The sequence below is a fragment of the Sarcophilus harrisii genome, chromosome 2, assembly GCF_902635505.1.
Source record: "Sarcophilus harrisii chromosome 2, mSarHar1.11, whole genome shotgun sequence".
Taxonomy (NCBI): Eukaryota; Metazoa; Chordata; class Mammalia; order Dasyuromorphia; family Dasyuridae; genus Sarcophilus; species Sarcophilus harrisii.
This window is the reverse complement of record NC_045427.1, coordinates 594,200,457-594,218,943: the sequence shown is the minus strand read 5'-3', so window position 1 is coordinate 594,218,943 and position 18,487 is coordinate 594,200,457. Positions and strand designations below refer to the sequence as shown.

Here is an 18,487-nt window from a genome sequence, read left to right as displayed (position 1 = left end):
CCTCTGATACTAGCTAGGTCAATCATGGATTTAATTTTATTTTTCAACTGTGAATCTGAAGCAGCGGAGGTCAGAAATACCAAAGAACAACAAGGAAAAAAAAGTGAAGTTCAGACCACTGGTCCTTTCTCTGATACAGTTCAAGACTCCCTTAACTTGCTCTGTTTATCTATTTTCACACTGGCTAAACTGTGTGCTCAGCCCAACCACCTCCCTAGGTGGTCAGGGATGGGCCTTGGGGGAAATGAAGGTCTCTCTGAGAGCCATAGTGATGGAAAAGCTGGTCAGCCCCGGGACCTTCTGGGTTGCTTCCCCAACCCCCACCTCACCTCACCTGGTTGTTGACCACGACATGGATAGTGCCATTAGTGGTATAGGACGGCAGGTCACTGAGATGGAAAGTCTCATATACAACACCCTGCCCCGCAAAGGCTGCATCTCCATGGACCAAGATGGACATGACCTTAACAGAAAAGAAATCTTTACTAGACGGACAGGACCGAGCCTCCCTCCTGTCCCTGGAGTCCAGCTTAAGCCCTGGGTCTCCGACACTAGCTGTGTCGAGCTGTTTGGGCCACACACCTTTCATGTCTGACATACATCTTAAGCATCCACTCTCATCAGACTGGGAAGGGAGGTTCTCACAGGGATGAAGTTCCATCCTCTCCATCAAAACTCCATTTGGCTCCGACTTCCTCCTGCCCCATTTCCTCTCCCCTCCATAATCCAAGAAACACGCCTCTTCTCCAAGGACCCGTTACCTTCTTGCCCTCGGTATCTCCCCGATAGAACTGCTCCGCCTTCGTCTTCCCCTGTACCACAGGGTCCACGGCCTCCAGGTGGGAGGGGTTGGCCACCAGGGACAGGGTGATATTCCTGTTTGTGTTCCGGTTGATCCTCTCATGATACATGCCTAAGTGATACTTGACGTCCCCAGAGCCCTGGAAACCAAGGGGAACAGCGGTGAGCCAATCAGGGCGGGTCCACAGGATCCATCACCGAGAGAGCCACAGGGTGGGGCCCTTGGACTCCTGAGCCTCCAAACCGTCCCCCCGGACACCATTTCTGGCCACAATGCTTTTCCCATAGAAACCCGGCCCCCTGCCACTTACTGCCCCTAAAATTAGAGCATGTCTTTCCCTACTGGAGATGTCTCAGACAGAAAGCTCCCCGAGACAGGCCCTGGGTACATGATGTCCAGAAAGCGCTGATCCAGGCGACAAGGGCCACAAAGGGAAAAACCTGACCAGGTTCCCTCTCCTTCATTAAGCAGATTTGTGTTAGGGAGCTTCCCAAAACTGGGCTGAGGGAGCAGCCCCTAAGCTGAGCCTCCTCCCCCTCCCCCAAATCATACCCACTCTCCACTACCAGAGGAAGGTCTGGGAAACAAAGCATCCGGCTCTCTCCCTGCCCCGGCCATCGCCAGCCACCAACCTCATCTGCTGCCTCCAACTTGGGGTCAAACTGACAGAAAATCTGCTCGAGCTCTTTGCGGATCACGTTGGCCAAGACGTTGAGCCGGCCCCTGGGGACAGAGGAGTCTACTGTGGGAAAGTCCCAACAATCTGATGTTCCAAAAGGGAATCAGTTCCAGGGAATGGTAAACTCTCAAAACAAAATCCCAACATGAGCCCTGGACTTCTAAGACAGAGAATCTGGGTTCAGATCCTCTATCTGCCATTCTTGTTGTCTTGGATAAGTCATTTTATTTCTCAACTTTATTTTATTTTATTTCCTCATCTGGAAAATGAAAGCAATGGACTGGACCGTTTTTGTGTCATGGACTCCCTTTGGCAACTAGTAAGTGCCTACTAAGCGCCAGGCAGTGAAGTAGTACCTACACAGTGCCAAAATTAGTTAATTTGAAGTCAGGAAGACTTGAGTTCAAATACTGCCTCCTACCCTTAGTAGCTGTGTGTCCCTGGATAGGTCTTCATTTAACCTCTGTTTCCCCATTTGTAAAACAGAGATAATAACTGCACCTATCTCACAAGATGGTTTTTAGGACCAAATGATATATATAAATGAATAACATATATATGAGATGTGTATAACATATATTTACATATAAAAACTATGTATATGCACACATGTATTTTTATATAGGTACATATACACTTATGTGCATATTGTTTATTTATATGTATATGTGTATAAATATATATTTTTATATAAATATATTATTTTTTTTCAAACTTTAAAATGCAATCTCAAGTTAACAAGTATTTATTACTGAGTGCCAATGTGCTAAGCATGGGAAAAGCAAATTAAGGCAAAAACAAACAAACAAAAAGCCTATGGTCCCTGCCCTCAAGGAGCTTCCCATAATGGAGACACTCACAGTGCTAGCTATTATTAGTGGTACTTTGGTGAAGCCCACAAACAGCTGCCCAGGATTATGTCTAGCATCTGTATAATTGGAAGAAAAGCTAAATTTCAGTTAGGGGTTATTGAAAATAGAGACTTTTTTTTTTCCCCACTATAACCTCTCCACAGAAGCCCTGACAGTCTGTGGACCCCAAGTAAAGGGCCCGTGAACTAGATAATCTCTGAAATTCCTCCCAGATCTAAATCTATGAGTTTATAAGAAGTGAGAGGGGATGTGTCAAGAAATACTAATGTGGCTTTATGTTTAGTTTTCACATATCCCCAGTGCTGAGCAATGCACCTGACACATGGTGGGGGCTGGATAAATTCTCCTGGATTGACTGATTGATTTTAAAACAGGCGCAAGGACATGTAAACACAGGATGAATATTTTATATTCTCTTTCTGGGTGGCATATTCCTGTAAAAACAGGGTCAGGGAGGTTAAAGCGCAGAATGAGCTAAGGCTTTTGAAAGAAGCCAATGGAAATAAATAAAAAGAACAATTTCTTTTCCACTCTCTTAGTGCCAAAAGAACAAGGAAGAAGGGGGTAGAGGTTAGGGTAGATGAAATAATAATGATTGATGACAGGGAGAAAGTCAAGCTACTCAATTCCCATTAGCTCTTATGTGAGAAAAATGACTGAAAAAGATATAATAAAAAGGGTTAAAAAATTGAAACCTAAAATAAATCACAACATAGGAATAAAGTATCTACCTGCCTTCGATATGTTCAGGTCATCTGCCCCTGATAAATTATATTGAAGGAAATAGGAGGAAAAAAAACAAAATTTCTCCATATGATATTTGTTTTTATTGGATATTTAAGGGAGATAGAGAAAAGAAATACCACAGGGCTTAAGAATGACAAAATGTGTCCTTTTTTTTTTTTTTTTTTTAAGGGGAAGTACTAGATTCCATAAATTGATAAATTTGATAATGGTTCCTGGCAAAATAAATAAATTATTTAAAATGTTTTATTAAATTATTATTACATTATTGAATTATTAAAAGACGAAAAGGAGGAGGAGGAGGGGAAGGAAGAGGAAGGAAAAGAGGAATAGGAGGAAGAGGGGGAGGAAAACGGGAAAAAGAGGAGTAAAAGGATTTATTTGTACCAAAAATATTGATAGCAATTCTTTTTGTGGCAGCAAAGAACTAGAAACTGAGGAAATACCCATCATTTGAAGAGTGGCTAAATAAGTGATAAAATAATATAATGGAATATTATTGTGCTATAAGAAATGATGAGCAGGCTGATTTCAGAAAAATCCTGGAAAAATGAATTGATACAAAATGAAATGAGCAGAAACAGGAGAAAATTATATACAGTTAACAACAATACTGTAACATGACCAATTATGAATGAACTTATCTATTCTCAGCAAAAAATGATCCAAAGACAACCAAAAAAATCCCACTCATCATGAAAAATGCTATCCAGCATCCAAAGAAAGAACTGATGGGTCTAATGGCAGCTTGAAACATATTTTTCATTTCATTTTTTTCATGGGTTTTTTCCCCTTTGGTCTGTTTCTTCTTTCACAACATGATTAATATGGAAAGATATTTTATATGGTTGGATATATATAACCTATTCACTATTTACCATTTAAGGGAGGGAGGAAGGGAAAGAGGAAAGAAAAAATTGGGAGCTCAAAAATTTTTTTAAATGAATGTTAAAAAATGTCTTTATATGTAACTGGAAAAAGTAAAATACTATTAATAATAAAAGTCAGTGTGGGGTCATTAAGGATAAATGATGCTATACTATTTTTATAACTTTAAAATTAATGATTGCCTGATGGTAAATCAAGAAAATGTCATAAACAATGCATACTTGCATTTCAACAAAGCACATATCAAAGTCTCTTATAATATTCTTGCGGATAAGACAGAAAGGTGTGTATTAGATGATAATACAGTTAAGAGGAATCTGAACTGGTTGAATGATCAGATATTTAGGGCACTGATTAAGGAATCAATATCAACCTGGAGAGATGTGGAAGATGAAGGGCTGCAAGGCTCTATCCATCTATTAAATTTGTTGGTGACATGATACTGAGAGAGAAAACTAATACAATAAATGACCAAATCAGGGTCCAAAAAAAATCTCCTTAGGTTGGAATGATGGATTAATCTAATAAGATGAAATGGAATAAGTATTAAAGTCCTGAACGTAAGAGTAAAAAAAAAATCTAATATTTAGGAGAGGAAGGAGAAGGTAAAAGTTGAGGGAGATTCATGAGAAAAAGACCTGGGGTATTGGAATACCACAAGCATAGTATGAGGCAGCTAAAAAGCTAATGAAATTTTAGTAGATATATGAGAGGCAGCTTGAAACAGCTGAGAGAGAAACAGCCTCAAAAGCTGGATAAAACTGGGCACAAGCCCTGCCTGCCACATATACTGCCTGTGTGAGCTGGGAAAGTCATTTACTTGTCCTAGCCAGAAGAGTCTAACTTGCTGCCCATAAAACTGGTGAATGCACTTGACCCAGGTTAAAATGTCATTTAAAAGGTTTAACAAAATAGATAAATAATACAATACAGCATGGATAATGTTAATTTGTGATTTTCTAAGTCAGTTTGGCAACTGGGTGGCTTGCTGGAAAAAGCACCAGGCCTGGAGTCAAGAAAATTCATCTTCCTGAGTTCAAATCCCAGCCTTAGACACTTACTAAGTCTGAGATCTTGGACTAGTCACTTAATTCTGTCTGCCTCAGTTTTCTCATCTGTAAAATGAACTGGAGAAGGAAATGGCAAACCACTTCAGCCTCTTTGCCAAAAAAATCCCAAATGGGGTCATGAAGAGTTAGACGTGACTGAACAACAACAACAAAAGCCAATCTGGAGCCAGCGGGCATCTATTTCTATTTGAGTTTGACAGGACTATTCTAGGGAGCTCTGTAAGACCATAATTGTAACAGCTGATGTGGTTTAATAGGGTAAGTTCTCTCAAGCGGGGAGTTCCCTGTCCTGGTGAAAGCACCAGTCCAATTCATCTCCCCCACCTTCCCCACAGATACATGGCATCCAGAATGCAGGAGGTGATAGTCCTCTTGTACTCTGCCCCAGACAGATAAGTTCACAAGCTTTGCTTTCTATTCTGAGTCCCATATTTTGGGATAGGTGTTGAAAAGCTAGAGCTAAAGTTCATCAAAAAAAGGAACAAGATAATAATAAAAGCATGTCCATAATGATAGGGTTTGGAGAAGGAAAAAAAAAAAAAACAAATTATAACTTGGAGAAGGGAAGGCTAGAAGAGACAAAGATCTTCAAATATTTGAACTTCTATCATAGGAAAGAGATAGTCCTTGAACGGAAGGTTCTACAAAGGAAAATTAGGAACAATGGGTGGAAATTATAGCAGAATATTTTGACCCAGTAGAAGGATCAAAAGAATAGAAACTGAGGATTTAAAAAGACCTTGGTGCTATCCTGGCCAAGCTACAGATGAAGAGCCCAAGGTCTTAGAGTGGTTACATAAGTTGACAAGCTGACGCAGCCAGCATATCTCTCAGATTCCGGGTCTTCTTCATTTCAAGGCCGGCTCTCTATCCACTATTCCATTCTGCATCTCACACATCAAAGAGCAGAGTCTGAATTCAAGCCCATGTCTTTTGGATCCAAATCCAGTACTCTTTCCTACTACAATACAAATTTTTAGCAAAGCCCCCAATAGAATGGATTCCCTGTGAAACTGTGAGTCCTCCACCAGTGAAACAGACTTCACTGTGAGACAGCAAATTCTGTATCTCTGGAGTTTAGAGGAGCAGAAGTCATCTGAGCTCTTGCCAGACAGGTGATGGCTAAGAGTAAGATCCTGAAATCTGACTTTGAAAGTCTTCTTTGTTGATGATGGTGGATGAGTGAATGGATAAACACAGAGACAAATGGATGGGAGAACAAATGGAGAAGAAGGAACGAATATGACTAACCTGTGTACTTCTCATTCTCCTCAGTACTAAGTAAGTTGTGATACTGCCTTCTCTTTACCAGGTGACAGCTGGTTCTGACCCAGGGTGTGGTCAGAGAAATGTGGTAAATGATGGTGCATTCTGAGCTGGTTAATAGGGTTTTTTTTGGAAACTCTTTGCAAATTTAAGCTCACTCTTTACCCTAGAAATGTAAAATATCTGCCCAAGGACCTAGAGGAGCTAAAGGTTCTGCCCTTTAGTAGCATCTGAATGGCACTAACCAATGGCACCAGTCTAGACCCTAGCCAAGAGCTAGCTATGCTGGAAATGGGTCTGCCTGAGAGAAAGGGCAGTCGGGTCCTAGCACAGAATCTTACTAGCTCCCTTAAACCCAGTATCTCCCAGAAACAATTCCTTTCTCCTCAGCTCCCACCTGTGCGGCATTCCCAGAATCACGTTCTCGATCCCCATCTCGCTTGACTTGTCGATGATCGTCTTGAGGGCAGGAATCATGACCTCGCAACCCTCCAAGCCAAATCGCTTCTCTGAGGACCACTTCCGGGCCAGAAAGTCCTCAAATCTGCCATAGGGGAGGGGAAGAGGAGGGTCAATATCTGCTACAAAAAGACAAAATCATGGGAGTTCGCAAAAGGGGCCCAACCAACACTCAACTGTGCCAAAAAGGCAAGTTTTTTGACAAAATATCAAATTTAAGTGAAATATAGCTTATTCATTTTGGGGAAAGAGATAAACAGTCTTGCACTAAATCAGAGAGAGATCTTAATATTTTTGTGTCGTGAATCATTCTGACTAATTGGTAAAATTTATAGACTCTTTCCCAGAATAGTTTTTAAATACATAAAATAAAATGACAAGAAAATCAATTATGCTGAAAAAAAGCTATCAAATTTTTTTTTAAAAACTCAGGCACCAAACCATAGGGCAATGAACCCAAGAACCAAAGTCAATGTGCCTCATCTTGGGAGATACAGGAGAAGCCCAATGGCTGTCTAGCTTACTGGTCTTTAATCCAAGAGATGTGAGGAGCAAAAATTTGGAGGAGTCAGCCCAATATTTTCTCTCCATGGAAAAGGTGCCAGCAGTAAGTGGGACACACAATAAAAACAGCACTGAGAAACTAAGGCACAAAGAAGAGCTAAGTAGGTTTTGCCTTTCAGTAGCATCAGTCGGCACAAGCTTTAATCCTAAATATAACCCCGGTGTTGGGCAGGATAGGCCTGGGGCTGGCAAAGAGGAAAAGGAACTTATAGTTCTACCTAAGAGTCCTAGCACCCTCAAACTTAATCTCCTCCAAAAACAGCCCCTCCTTTCCCCCAGCTCTCACCCATGGAGCACCAGGTATACTTGACATAATCTCTTTTGTTTAATTCAACAAAATTCACTTGAAAAATAACGAGTGGGAATGAGGGGAGCGGGTGTTCTCTGGGTGTGGATTTGGTCTTGGACCATGTTCCTTACATTTAGGGTCTATCGTGGGGCAATTAACTCCCTACCCAATATTTGGGTATTTCTACATTCTTGCCTCATTTCCAATTCCAAAGCTCCTCTCATTCCAAGACTGTTTTTCTTCATGAACATCTACCTACTTCAGTTCAGAAATGACATTAGGGATAAAGAATGCCTTTCCAAGCCACTAAAGAAAGGCCTGTCTCAGTGTCATTTTTGCAGGACCTTCTCTCAGGTCAGGAATATCCCACTGTTCTGACTCTTCCTATTAATACGTTCATTGCTGGGCTTCCCACTGTGGCCAGGTTCTCCTCACTGAGAGACAGCCAGGCCCAAAATGGCCCGGGAAGCCAGCAGGAGACCTAGGTGCTCCCGGGCCCCCTCTAAGCCCCAAATCCCACCTGGTGGACCGCACCAGCCGCGCCAACAGAGTCCTCTTCTCCTTGTTGGTGAATTTCATCACTCCAGGGGTCTCAAACTTCTGCCGGATCCACTGGCACTGTTCCACATCATTAATGAACATGAACTCCAGGCCGATGTGCTGGCAGTAAGTGTTCTGGAGAAGGAGACAGAGGAACTCCACGAGGCTGGCAAGCCACCACCTCATTCTTCCCATTCAGAGAACCAAGGGAAGAGGGGAACAGCAACAAGCCTTTGGGACAGAACCTTGCAAACCTGTAGCTACCAATGCATTCTCAAAAAAATACCATCAGAATTCCATTTTTCTATCCATTTCACTTGGACTTACTTGCTAATTAATGAACTCTTGTCTAATCACTTGCCTGGGAAGTGGAGAAGGAATAAACCTCACAGACCATCTCTCTTTGGACTTTTAGGACTCAAGCGATCCTATTTCCTCTGAGAATTATCCTTCTTTTAAAAATAAACCCCATCTAAATCATGCTTTTTTTCCTCTCACAAATCAAAGCCCTTAGGGTTTCTCCCTCTCACAGCCTTTCTGGAAGCTAAAATCTGCATCTCCTTCAGGGTGCAGATTATGTGATGTGATGGTATGACCTGCTTACCTCCAAACGCTTGATAATCTCTCTCAGAGACAGGGTGCTCTCTGTGCCCCCAATGAAGGTGGTCGTGGGCAAATGGAAAACCTTGTCCAAGTCGGATTCATGAAGATTATAGAAGGCTGAGAGCATGAGAGGAGAAGTTCAGTCATGACAGTGCAGGATTCTAAAAGGTCCAAGCTAGAGCAGAGTCAGAACCCTTTCCATCTTCACAGAGGAGATATGTTGACCCACCACTGTCCTGTTACTCTGAAGAAGACCCTGCTTCTGCATAGAAGATAGAGACTATGGGGGGACTCGGGGGTTAGAGAGCAGGAAGTTCAGTCATGAATCCACACCCATGCCAGATGCAGTGTCCTACATGAGCAAAAGGCTGAGGGCAGGGACAGGGTTCGAACATCCTTCTTTTGGGCTTCTGAGGGATTATCTTTAGCAGCTCAAGTCCTACCTTGGGCAGGATGCTATTCCTGATTTTTCTCAATGCTGGTACCTTCCCTCAGCTAATTATCTCCAATTTACCCTGTTTATCTTGTTTGTGCAAAGTTATATACAGTGTCGCCCCTATTAGGCTGTAAGCTCCCTGAGAGCAGGATGTGTTTTATCTTTTCTGAGTAGTCACAGTGCCTGAAAACAGGAGGCACTTGATAAACACCAGCTAATTGCCAATGACAGCAAGAAAGCAATGAAAGCTTGCACAGACTGGCCCTGTGCTCTCACAAGTGGCTACTGCTTCTCACCCAGCTTATCAATGGTGGTGATTAAATCCGAGGGTACAAATGAGTCCAGATCAGCATCCAGAATTCCAAGGGGATCCAGCTGGGCCACGTGGTGACCGCGGATCTGTTGGGGAGAAGGTTGGAAGTGAGCCAGACAGTCTACTGCTCCTAAAAACAAGGGGCACGGAATTCCCTCCACTGAATAACCAGCAGAGAGGTGATGCTATTTATTCCTATGGGTGTCACAGAGATACCATTCTTAAGAATATGGAGCCAATAATCCCAGCAATGCCTATTAAGGCCTCCTCAGAATTTCCCAACAAGCAGCAACCTCCCAGAAAGTAGGCTTAAAATGACTTAAAAGTATTTAGATAAATACACACACATGCATATCCCTCCCTGTAATCTAATCTTACTGGCAGGTTTCAAATCCCCAAATATGTAATTTTACCATATATCAGCAAATGAAATATACAGTTATATATATATATGTGTGTGTGTGTGTGCGTGTATCTTACATATACATGTAATTGTAAATATACTTATATTTCCCTTCTTAAAAGTAAGTTTTCTTTGGCTTTAAAAATAAATATATAATAAATATAACTATGTACTTATATTATATTATAAATACATATATAAATAGAATAAACAAAAAATAAATAAAACCAATAATATAAAATGTTATATATATATTATTTCACATACCTATATATGCATACATGTTTTACATACATGTGTATGTATATGTGCAAACACTTTGCACACGCATATAATATTTACATATATGTCTGTATAACCATGTGATGTTTACATGCAAGTATAATATTTACTTATATATGTGTGTTACATCTATGTGTGTGTACGTGTCTATATAATATTTTATATTATTTCTTTTATGTTCCTTGTTATTTTTTTAAGCCAAAGAAGATGTGCTTCTAAAAAGTGAAATATAAATATAATTACAATTAAATTAAGTTGCTTTTTACTTATATGGAGCATCAGAATGATTACATCTATAAGCTGATGACCCTCAAATGAAGAAGTGTCAAGGTATTGACCATAAAATTAAAACCACCTCTTCCACACAGCTGTCAAAATAATCTTCTTAAATCACAGACCTGATCACGTCATCCCCCCCACTCAAGATCCAGTAGTGGCTGCCCGGTAGAACACAAACTCCTAAGCCTGGCAATTAAAGTCTTTTACTATCTGGCTCCAATCTCCCTTTCTAGACTTATTTCCTATCCCCTCCCCGTCACACACACACACACTCCACATTCCACTCACATAGGTCAGATTGTTGCCCCCACTCATCAGTCCATTGCCTATCTTGGTTCCTTTAAAAAAGCTGTCCACTTCAACTACATGCTAAGCTTGTGGGACTCACAGAATTATACCCTGGAGGGATGTTAGAATCATCTTTCCTCATTTTATAGAGGAGGAGACAGAGATGAGTTATTTGACTTGTAGGAGGGAAAGAATTGCAAAATGCAGCCCTTGTCACTCTATCACAGGTGTCTGGTACATATTTCTTCCTTATTTCTTCCTCTTAGACATCTAAGCTTTCTTCAAGACTCAACACGGGAGCCATCTCCTCTAATGAGAGTGTGCTTTCATATCTCTGTACATTTGGATTCCCTCAGTAGAATGCAGATTCTTTGAGGGCAGGGCCTGTTTTTGTTTTTTTGTCTGAATTTTCTCCAGCACCTAACAGCAGGCTTTGAACATAGTCAACATTTTAATAAATGCTTATTGAATCAAATTAAGGCACAAAAACACCCTCTGGGAATCAACAATTAGAGCAACTCTCCCAACCAATTTGTATTTGCTAATTGGATGACATTATGACGATTTTTACGTCACCTAATAATCATCACCTTTCCCTCCTCAAATCACCACTCCACCCACATGCATTTTGTTCTAAGAATCCCCTCCAAGAGACAAGTTTCTATGATGAAATGATGCAATCTCAACTACCACCAATTACTAGAATGATTAAGCTCATTACCCAGTCAACCCCAGAGAGAATCTTTGCAATTAACCATATTTGGTCAAAACCAAGACTGCATGCAAGAAATTATCCAGGACTTAATCTAGATGAGATAGATTCCCTCCACCCAAAGACTCCACAATTAAAAAATCTGAGATAAATTGGGACACTAACCCAAAGGACTATATTTTACCAAAAAAGGAATGACTCTAGAGCTCTTTAAAAAATTCCCACCCCCCAAAAAATGCATTTATAATATTTTATTCACAAAAATCTGATTTGTATACAACTTTGCAAGGAGTAACAGAGCCGTTGTGGATCAATGGCCCAAATACAGTCCCATCAGAATTGTTCTTCTTATAATGAAGGTCTCTCAATATCGTCAATTCTGGAGGAAGCAAGAATTTAATTCCAATTTGGCTTCCTCCATGACCCAGAAGATTTCTAGACCATCTCTTCTCCCCATGAGCTGGTCTGAGCTTCAGAAATGCAAGGAAAAGGGGTTAATAAATAAGACTTGGGAGTCAGAAGCTCTAGGTCCCACTCTGCCATTCTTGCTGGTGGGATCGTGAAGGATCCACATCCTGCCTATGGACCCACTGTCTTCATATGTAAAGGGAAGGGATGGAGGGCAGATGATCCTCAATTTCCCTCCCAGTTCTCAAGTTCCTAACCTGGCCCCAAATCTTGTCTTCTCAAAGGCAGTGGCGAAGATGCTGCTGGGACAGATTCACTGCTTACAAGACTCTTCTCAGGTATTGCAATACTTGTAATACCCGAGTGTACCTGAGTAATGTAAGTGTTTTCATTCAGAGATGAGGAAACAGCAGCTCAAGAGAACTTAAGGCATCTGTGGTCGGGCAGTTATTAAGCAGCAAAAGCCAAGACTCCAACCCTGGTGCCCAGTCCAGGGCTTTCCCCACGGTATCTCGCTGCCCCAGCAGATGACCACAACGGCAGCAGGCAGAAGAAGAGGTACAACTGGAGCTTGAGCTTCCCCCCCACCCCCGCCCCTTCCCAACTTCTCTAAAGGTGGAAACCGTGATTCTCCCCTTGGACCCCTTCGTACCCAAATGCTCTTACCTGATAGGCCCGGATCAGAGACTGTACAGCCAAGTGATCTGCCACCAGCTTCTCGGTCTTGGCCTGGCTCTTGGTGCGTCCAGGGCCCTCTTGGACAGCAGGTGGGTGAATAACGGATGGAAGCCCCGGCTGGGCATGGTCTGGGGCTACTCCCATGCTGGCAGTCCGAAAAAAAGTATCCCAGGACTGGAGGCAGAAATGGGGAAATGGGGCAAACAGGGGATACCAGCAATGATGATAATAATTACATTACTGATATCAATAATAATAGCACTTGACAGCCCCTAAAAACCAAGGTAAGGGGCCAAAGGGGCAATCAAGGAGGTAGGAGATACCCAGAGAGGGTTTCACATTAACCACCATGGGTTTGGGGTTGGCAAAGAAGTCTTAAGGGGAAGCTGGTAGCACAAATTCTAGTCCCAACCAGGATTAGCACATCCATGACCCAGACAGTGAAACCCCAACTCAAAGACCACTTTCTCCACAAAGCCTTCTCCTAGTTCTGTGACCATCTTCTCCCTTTAACTTCATATAACACTTTGTCTTATGACTTCAAAATAACTAGTGTTCCAAAAATCTTAGTGCAGTTTTAGGCTAGTAAAACTTAGGGAAATAACTTAAATATTTACATATATATATTTATGTCTAATACACATATACCATAAATATAAGATCAACATGGTAAAACTGCACAATTTATACAGGAAATCCAAAAGGTCTTAGTGCAGCTTTAAGTTTTGTTAGCTTAAGCTTGTATTTAGTTATCTATATCATGTTGTGCTCCCCTACTATACTAACCTCTTGAAAGTAGAAATATTAAATCAGCTAAAATTTGAATCTTCCCCAGTATCTTGGGCACTAGGAACTTCACAGAGTAGACATTAACAAATATTTGTCAATTGACTGAATAATTGAGTGGATGAATGGAGAGTCCAACAGAGAGAAAATAATCGGTGTGGCCAACTTTAAAGTGCTCTAACTGGTGCTTTAAGATTTGCAAAGTGCTTTCCTTCTGTTATTTCATGTAAGATTCTCACTGTTCTCACTGCTTAGAATGTCTTACCCTTTGCAAATGAGTTAATTCATTCTCCCTGTTAATCTCTGCAATGTTCCCTGGACTATCCTATTCCAGCCCACTGAGCTCCCTCATCCAATCTACTGGGGAACAAAGCAATCCAAAAACACACATGGTGGGCCCTTGGAGGTAAGGCCTACAGAAAATGGGAGTCACTCTGCCTTTTTCCAGACATTGGACCCGATTTCAGAATTTCTGTGGTCGCTATTTCCTAAAGCCTCTTCTCTTCAGACACGCAGCCTCACTCAAGCCATTTCCCTCAACTCAGAGAATTCTTGGCATTCATAAATATAAAGCAGGGGCCTTGCCCCTCTGGTGACATGCCCAAAATCATACAAATCATGAGTGGGAGCCATAGGATCTGAATTCAGAACCAGTGTCCTTTCCACTGTATCAATGACCTCAAAGGTCATCCAGTCCAACCCTTGCCTGAACCATCAATCCCACAAGTGGGGGTCCTTCACCAGTGGTCATTTCTCCTCTGCTTTAAAACTTCAGCACAGGGAACTCCCTGTCCCCATGGAGTTGGTCATTCCATATTAGAACAGCTCTAATGGTTAGGATGTTTTTCTGCAATATTGAGGTAAAACGAGCCTCCCTGTAACTTCCACTTGCTGTTCACAGCTCAGCAGCCAAGAAGAATAAGTTTAATACTTCTTCCACAGAAAGGACATTCCCCCACTATTCCCTGATCTGGCAAAGTTTAGCATCAGCAGAGATCTTGAGAACAAGTAACCAGTCAATGTGTACTTAAAGACTGGTATATTCCAGGAACTGTGCAGGCACTAGGTACACAAAGGAAAATGAAGCTCAGCAGTTCCTCTATGAGCATCCTACGGGGAGGACATGTTGCAGAGGTAATCACGCACAAAAACGCAAAATCTATATGAGGCGACTCTGGAGTGGTCAGCAAAGGCCTTGTGCAGGAGATGGCTAAGTTCTGAAGGGGACTCAGGGAGTCTAAGGGAAGATGGTGGAGACATGGGGACAAAGGCAGAGCAGAGGCCAATGGAGAGCAAACACAGGCAAGGGAAGACAGACCAGAAGGAAGGAAGGAGAGATCTGGCTCTAAAAGAGGTGGGGACCACCAGCCATGTTTGGTCTGGCCCTTCCATGGCAACCGCAGGCAACAACCACCCTCCAGGGCTTGAGTTCTTTAAGGTGATGTTTTGTATGGCCCATGAATGACACTGTAAAAGTCCAAATGGCCCTTGGTGGACTTTAGTCCTTGAAAGGTAATATCTAGTTGGTGACATCTCTGGATCTCTCTGTCTGTCTTTCTCTGTGTGTCTCTATCTTTCTTTGTTGGTTTCTATCTTTCTCTCTCTCTCTGTCTCTTGACTGTCTCTGTCTCTCACACTCAAACACACACACACACACACACACACACACACACACACACTTCCCTCAACTGAAATACAACCTGAAAAGAGCACCTACTTTACCTCCCAGCTTCCCAGCTTGCGAACTACAACTATCTCCTCTGAATGGCATTTTCCTCTGACTCATACCTTTAATTCTAACATGGGAAGTACATCCTAGAGATGATGGGAGGAATTGATAATGATACTGAGCTAATCATGAAGGATGGTTGTCCTTCTTCCTAAGATTCTATCTGTTCACCTTGATTTGTCTTATAGACTTGAACGATAATGGGGAGTTTTAAATAGATCACAATCACAGCTACTTTTTTTCCTCGGGATGTCATTGTATATTGGGCTTTTTAAGCATTCAATAAACACTTATCGGATGGCTTTTGCTCCATAATTTTAAAAGCACTCTCCCAGCATCTTTATTTGAGATTTCAGCCTGGATTCCAAGTTCAGACATGTTGGTGAGATAGAATAAGATGGAAATGCAAAATCTGACATTGTTACTCATGACCTTTAGGGCCTACCCATCAATGGTGGTCCTGAATTAGGAGGGTTTTCAATCAGCTACTTTCATAAATCAAAACTGACTTCATTTGGAGGTTTCTAAACCAATAATCCTTGCCCTAAAATATCAGGAGGCTATCATCAAATTATCGTAGCATTTGGAACTCAAAGAGACAGGAGAAGTCCCATAATCTGGCCTCCAAGTTCTACAGGTAAGAAGAAGGCCAAGAGAAGTAAGCAGACACCACAAGTCACACACCTGGAAACTCTAATGATAAAGATTTCAGGCCTAGACTTGACAAAATAGTGAGGGCAATATTCTGGGTGAGGGAGGCTTCCTTTAAGTCACTGTATGAATCAAATGCAAAGGAAGGCTCCCAGAAAACCTTTTAACAAACATTTACTTATTACCCAAAACTGTAGAGTTTGTAGGCTTGGGACAACCAAGATCCAGAGAAATTAAGTGAAAATCCAAGATCACTCAGTAAGTCAGTGCAGAAAGAGACTAGAATCCAGCCCCCACCCCCATCCCCATGCCCCCCTTGCAGCCTGATTCTGAGATGAGAGGCTCAGACTAGTCAGCACTTTCCCCCTGCCCTGGAGGGCCAAGGGAGGCAGAGGCCGCATTTCTAGAATCCCTGGGGCTCACCAACCTTGTGCACATTCTGTGGGTTTTCCAGCCAGGCAAAGTACATCTCCTCCACATAGCTGGAGCTGGCACTGCTCAGGAAGGCCTTAGGTGGCCTGAAGGACGGACCCCGCTGGCTCAGCAGGGGAGCGTGGAGCTTCACCAGAAGCTGGGCAGCCTGAGGTCGGAGCCGGCTGGCCAGGACCTTCAGCTGATTCATCCTGGGAACGGAAAAATAAAACATAAAACCCAGCCGCCCTCAGCCCGGTGACTGAAGGTCCTGGCTCCGAATCAGTGACTTCGGTCCACAAATTCAGCCAAAGAAGGAAGGAAACACTACTTGAACAGGACGAGCTGGAAGACACAAGCAAATGGAAATACAAACAACACAAATATAAAATCTACTGGAAGAAGCAACACATAAATAGACATACAGCACAAATATAGAATACTGGAAGAAGCAACAAATAGACATACAACACAAATATAAAATCTACTGAAGACATAAGCAAATAGACAGACATATAACACAAATATAAAATCAATAAATACAAATAGATAAAAGTTATTCAATACAGGTTGGGGAATTGGGAACAGCTTCTTGCAGAAGATAGGAGTTGAGCTGAGTGTTGACAGAAACCAAAGGGGAAGAGAGGAGGGCACACAGCAGTCTGAGCATGGAGACCAAAAGACAGGGAACTACATGAGACGGCCATTAATGGAGAAACAGCAAACTAATCACAGAGTGTGGGAGAGGAATAAAGCATAGGAAGGAATCAGATTAGAAAAAACTTTCTTTCAAGGCTAGAGGATTTTAAAAAGTATTTGATTTTGGGGAAAAGGGACCCACTGAAATTTACTGAATAGGAGAATGAGATTAGCTAATATATGCTTTAAGAAAGTCACCTTGAGTGCGCTAAATCATTATTAATCAGAGATATGCAAATTAAGACAACTACACACCTCTAATATTGACTAAGATGACAGGGAAAGATAATGCGGAATGTTGGAGATGTGGGAAAACAGGGACACTGATACATTGTTGGTGGAATTGTGAACACATCCAACCATTCTGGAGAGCAATTTGGAACTATGCCCAAAAAGTTATCAAACTGTGCATACCCTTTGATCCAGAAGTCTTACTACTGGGCTTATACCCCAAAGAGATCTTAAAGAAGGGAAAGGGACCTCTATGTGCAAGAATGTTTGTGGCAGCCTTCTTTGTAGTGGCCAGAAACTGGAAACTGAATGTATGCCCATCAGTTGGAGAATGGCTGAATAAATTGTGGTATATGAATATTATGGAATATTATTGTTCTGTAAGAAATGACCAGCAGGATGATTTCAGAGAGACCTAGAGAGATTTACGTGAACTGATGCTGAGTGAGAGGAATATAACCAAAGAAAACTGTACACCGCAACAAGAAGATTATAGACGATCAATTCTGGTGTTCGAGGCTCTCTTCAGTAATGAAATGATTCAAACCAGTTCCAATTGTTCAGTGACGAAGAGAGCATTCTACACTTAGAGGACTATGGGAATTGAATGTGGTTCACAACATAGCATTTTCACTTTTTATTGTTTGCATGCATTTTATTTGGCTTCTTTTTTTATGGTTTGATTTGATTTTTCTTGTGCAGCACAACAATTGTATAAATATGAATACATAAATTAGATTTAACATATTTCTACCATGTTTAACATATACTGGACTACTTGCCCTCTAGGGGCGGGTGTGGGGGAAGAGGGGAAAATTGAACACAAGGTTTTTCAATGGCTAATGTTGAAAAATTATCCACATATGTGTTTTGAAAAATAAAAAGCTTTAATTAAAAAAAAAAGAGGTAAGGACTCAAAAAATCATCTTGAATTGGGAAAAGTTAAATAATTGGGAAATATTTAATTAACTATATCTGTATGTGTGTTTAAGTGTGTGTATATATACATGTTTTTTTTAAAAAAGGAAACTCACTTAATGTCTAAATATCAAAACAGATAGATATAGGGCAAGAGTTGAGGCAGAGAGGCTACTTCAGTCATCTAGGTGAGAGGCAATGAGGACTCTGCAAAGGACAGGCTCCCAGAATATTGTCACATTAAGGCAAAGTGAGACTCCCCATAGCTTTCATCTGTTGTTCACAGCAACTCAGCCAAGGAGAGTAAGTCTAACACTTCTTCCATAGAAAGGAAAGCCGTCCCCTCGATGTTCCTTGATCTGACCCAACTTAGCATCAGCAGAGCTCCTGAGAGCAAGTCGATAAACACTTAAAGACCCGTTATGTTCCAGGCGCCGTGCTAGGCCCTACCACGTCCATCAGCTAGGCTGAAGGCTGAGGTTGGAGA

At 41.7% G+C, this 18,487-nt stretch overlaps 1 protein-coding gene across 2 annotated transcripts in view; it reads right to left on the bottom strand.

The window, feature by feature from the left end:
* OGDHL (oxoglutarate dehydrogenase like) overlaps positions 1-18,487 on the bottom strand; it is a 53,447-nt gene that overhangs the window by 22,808 nt on the left and 12,152 nt on the right. For both annotated transcript variants that reach the window (XM_031956269.1, XM_031956268.1), the window contains 9 exons: positions 16,169-16,364; positions 12,564-12,749; positions 9,509-9,611; positions 8,778-8,893; positions 8,154-8,308; positions 6,719-6,865; positions 1,435-1,525; positions 762-941; positions 335-463 (listed from right to left, as the gene is read on the bottom strand). In XM_031956269.1, coding sequence (XP_031812129.1) covers positions 335-463; positions 762-941; positions 1,435-1,525; positions 6,719-6,865; positions 8,154-8,308; positions 8,778-8,893; positions 9,509-9,611; positions 12,564-12,749; positions 16,169-16,363 — 1,302 coding nt within the window. In that variant the 5' untranslated portion in view covers position 16,364. The remainder of the gene's footprint in view (positions 1-334; positions 464-761; positions 942-1,434; positions 1,526-6,718; positions 6,866-8,153; positions 8,309-8,777; positions 8,894-9,508; positions 9,612-12,563; positions 12,750-16,168; positions 16,365-18,487) is intronic.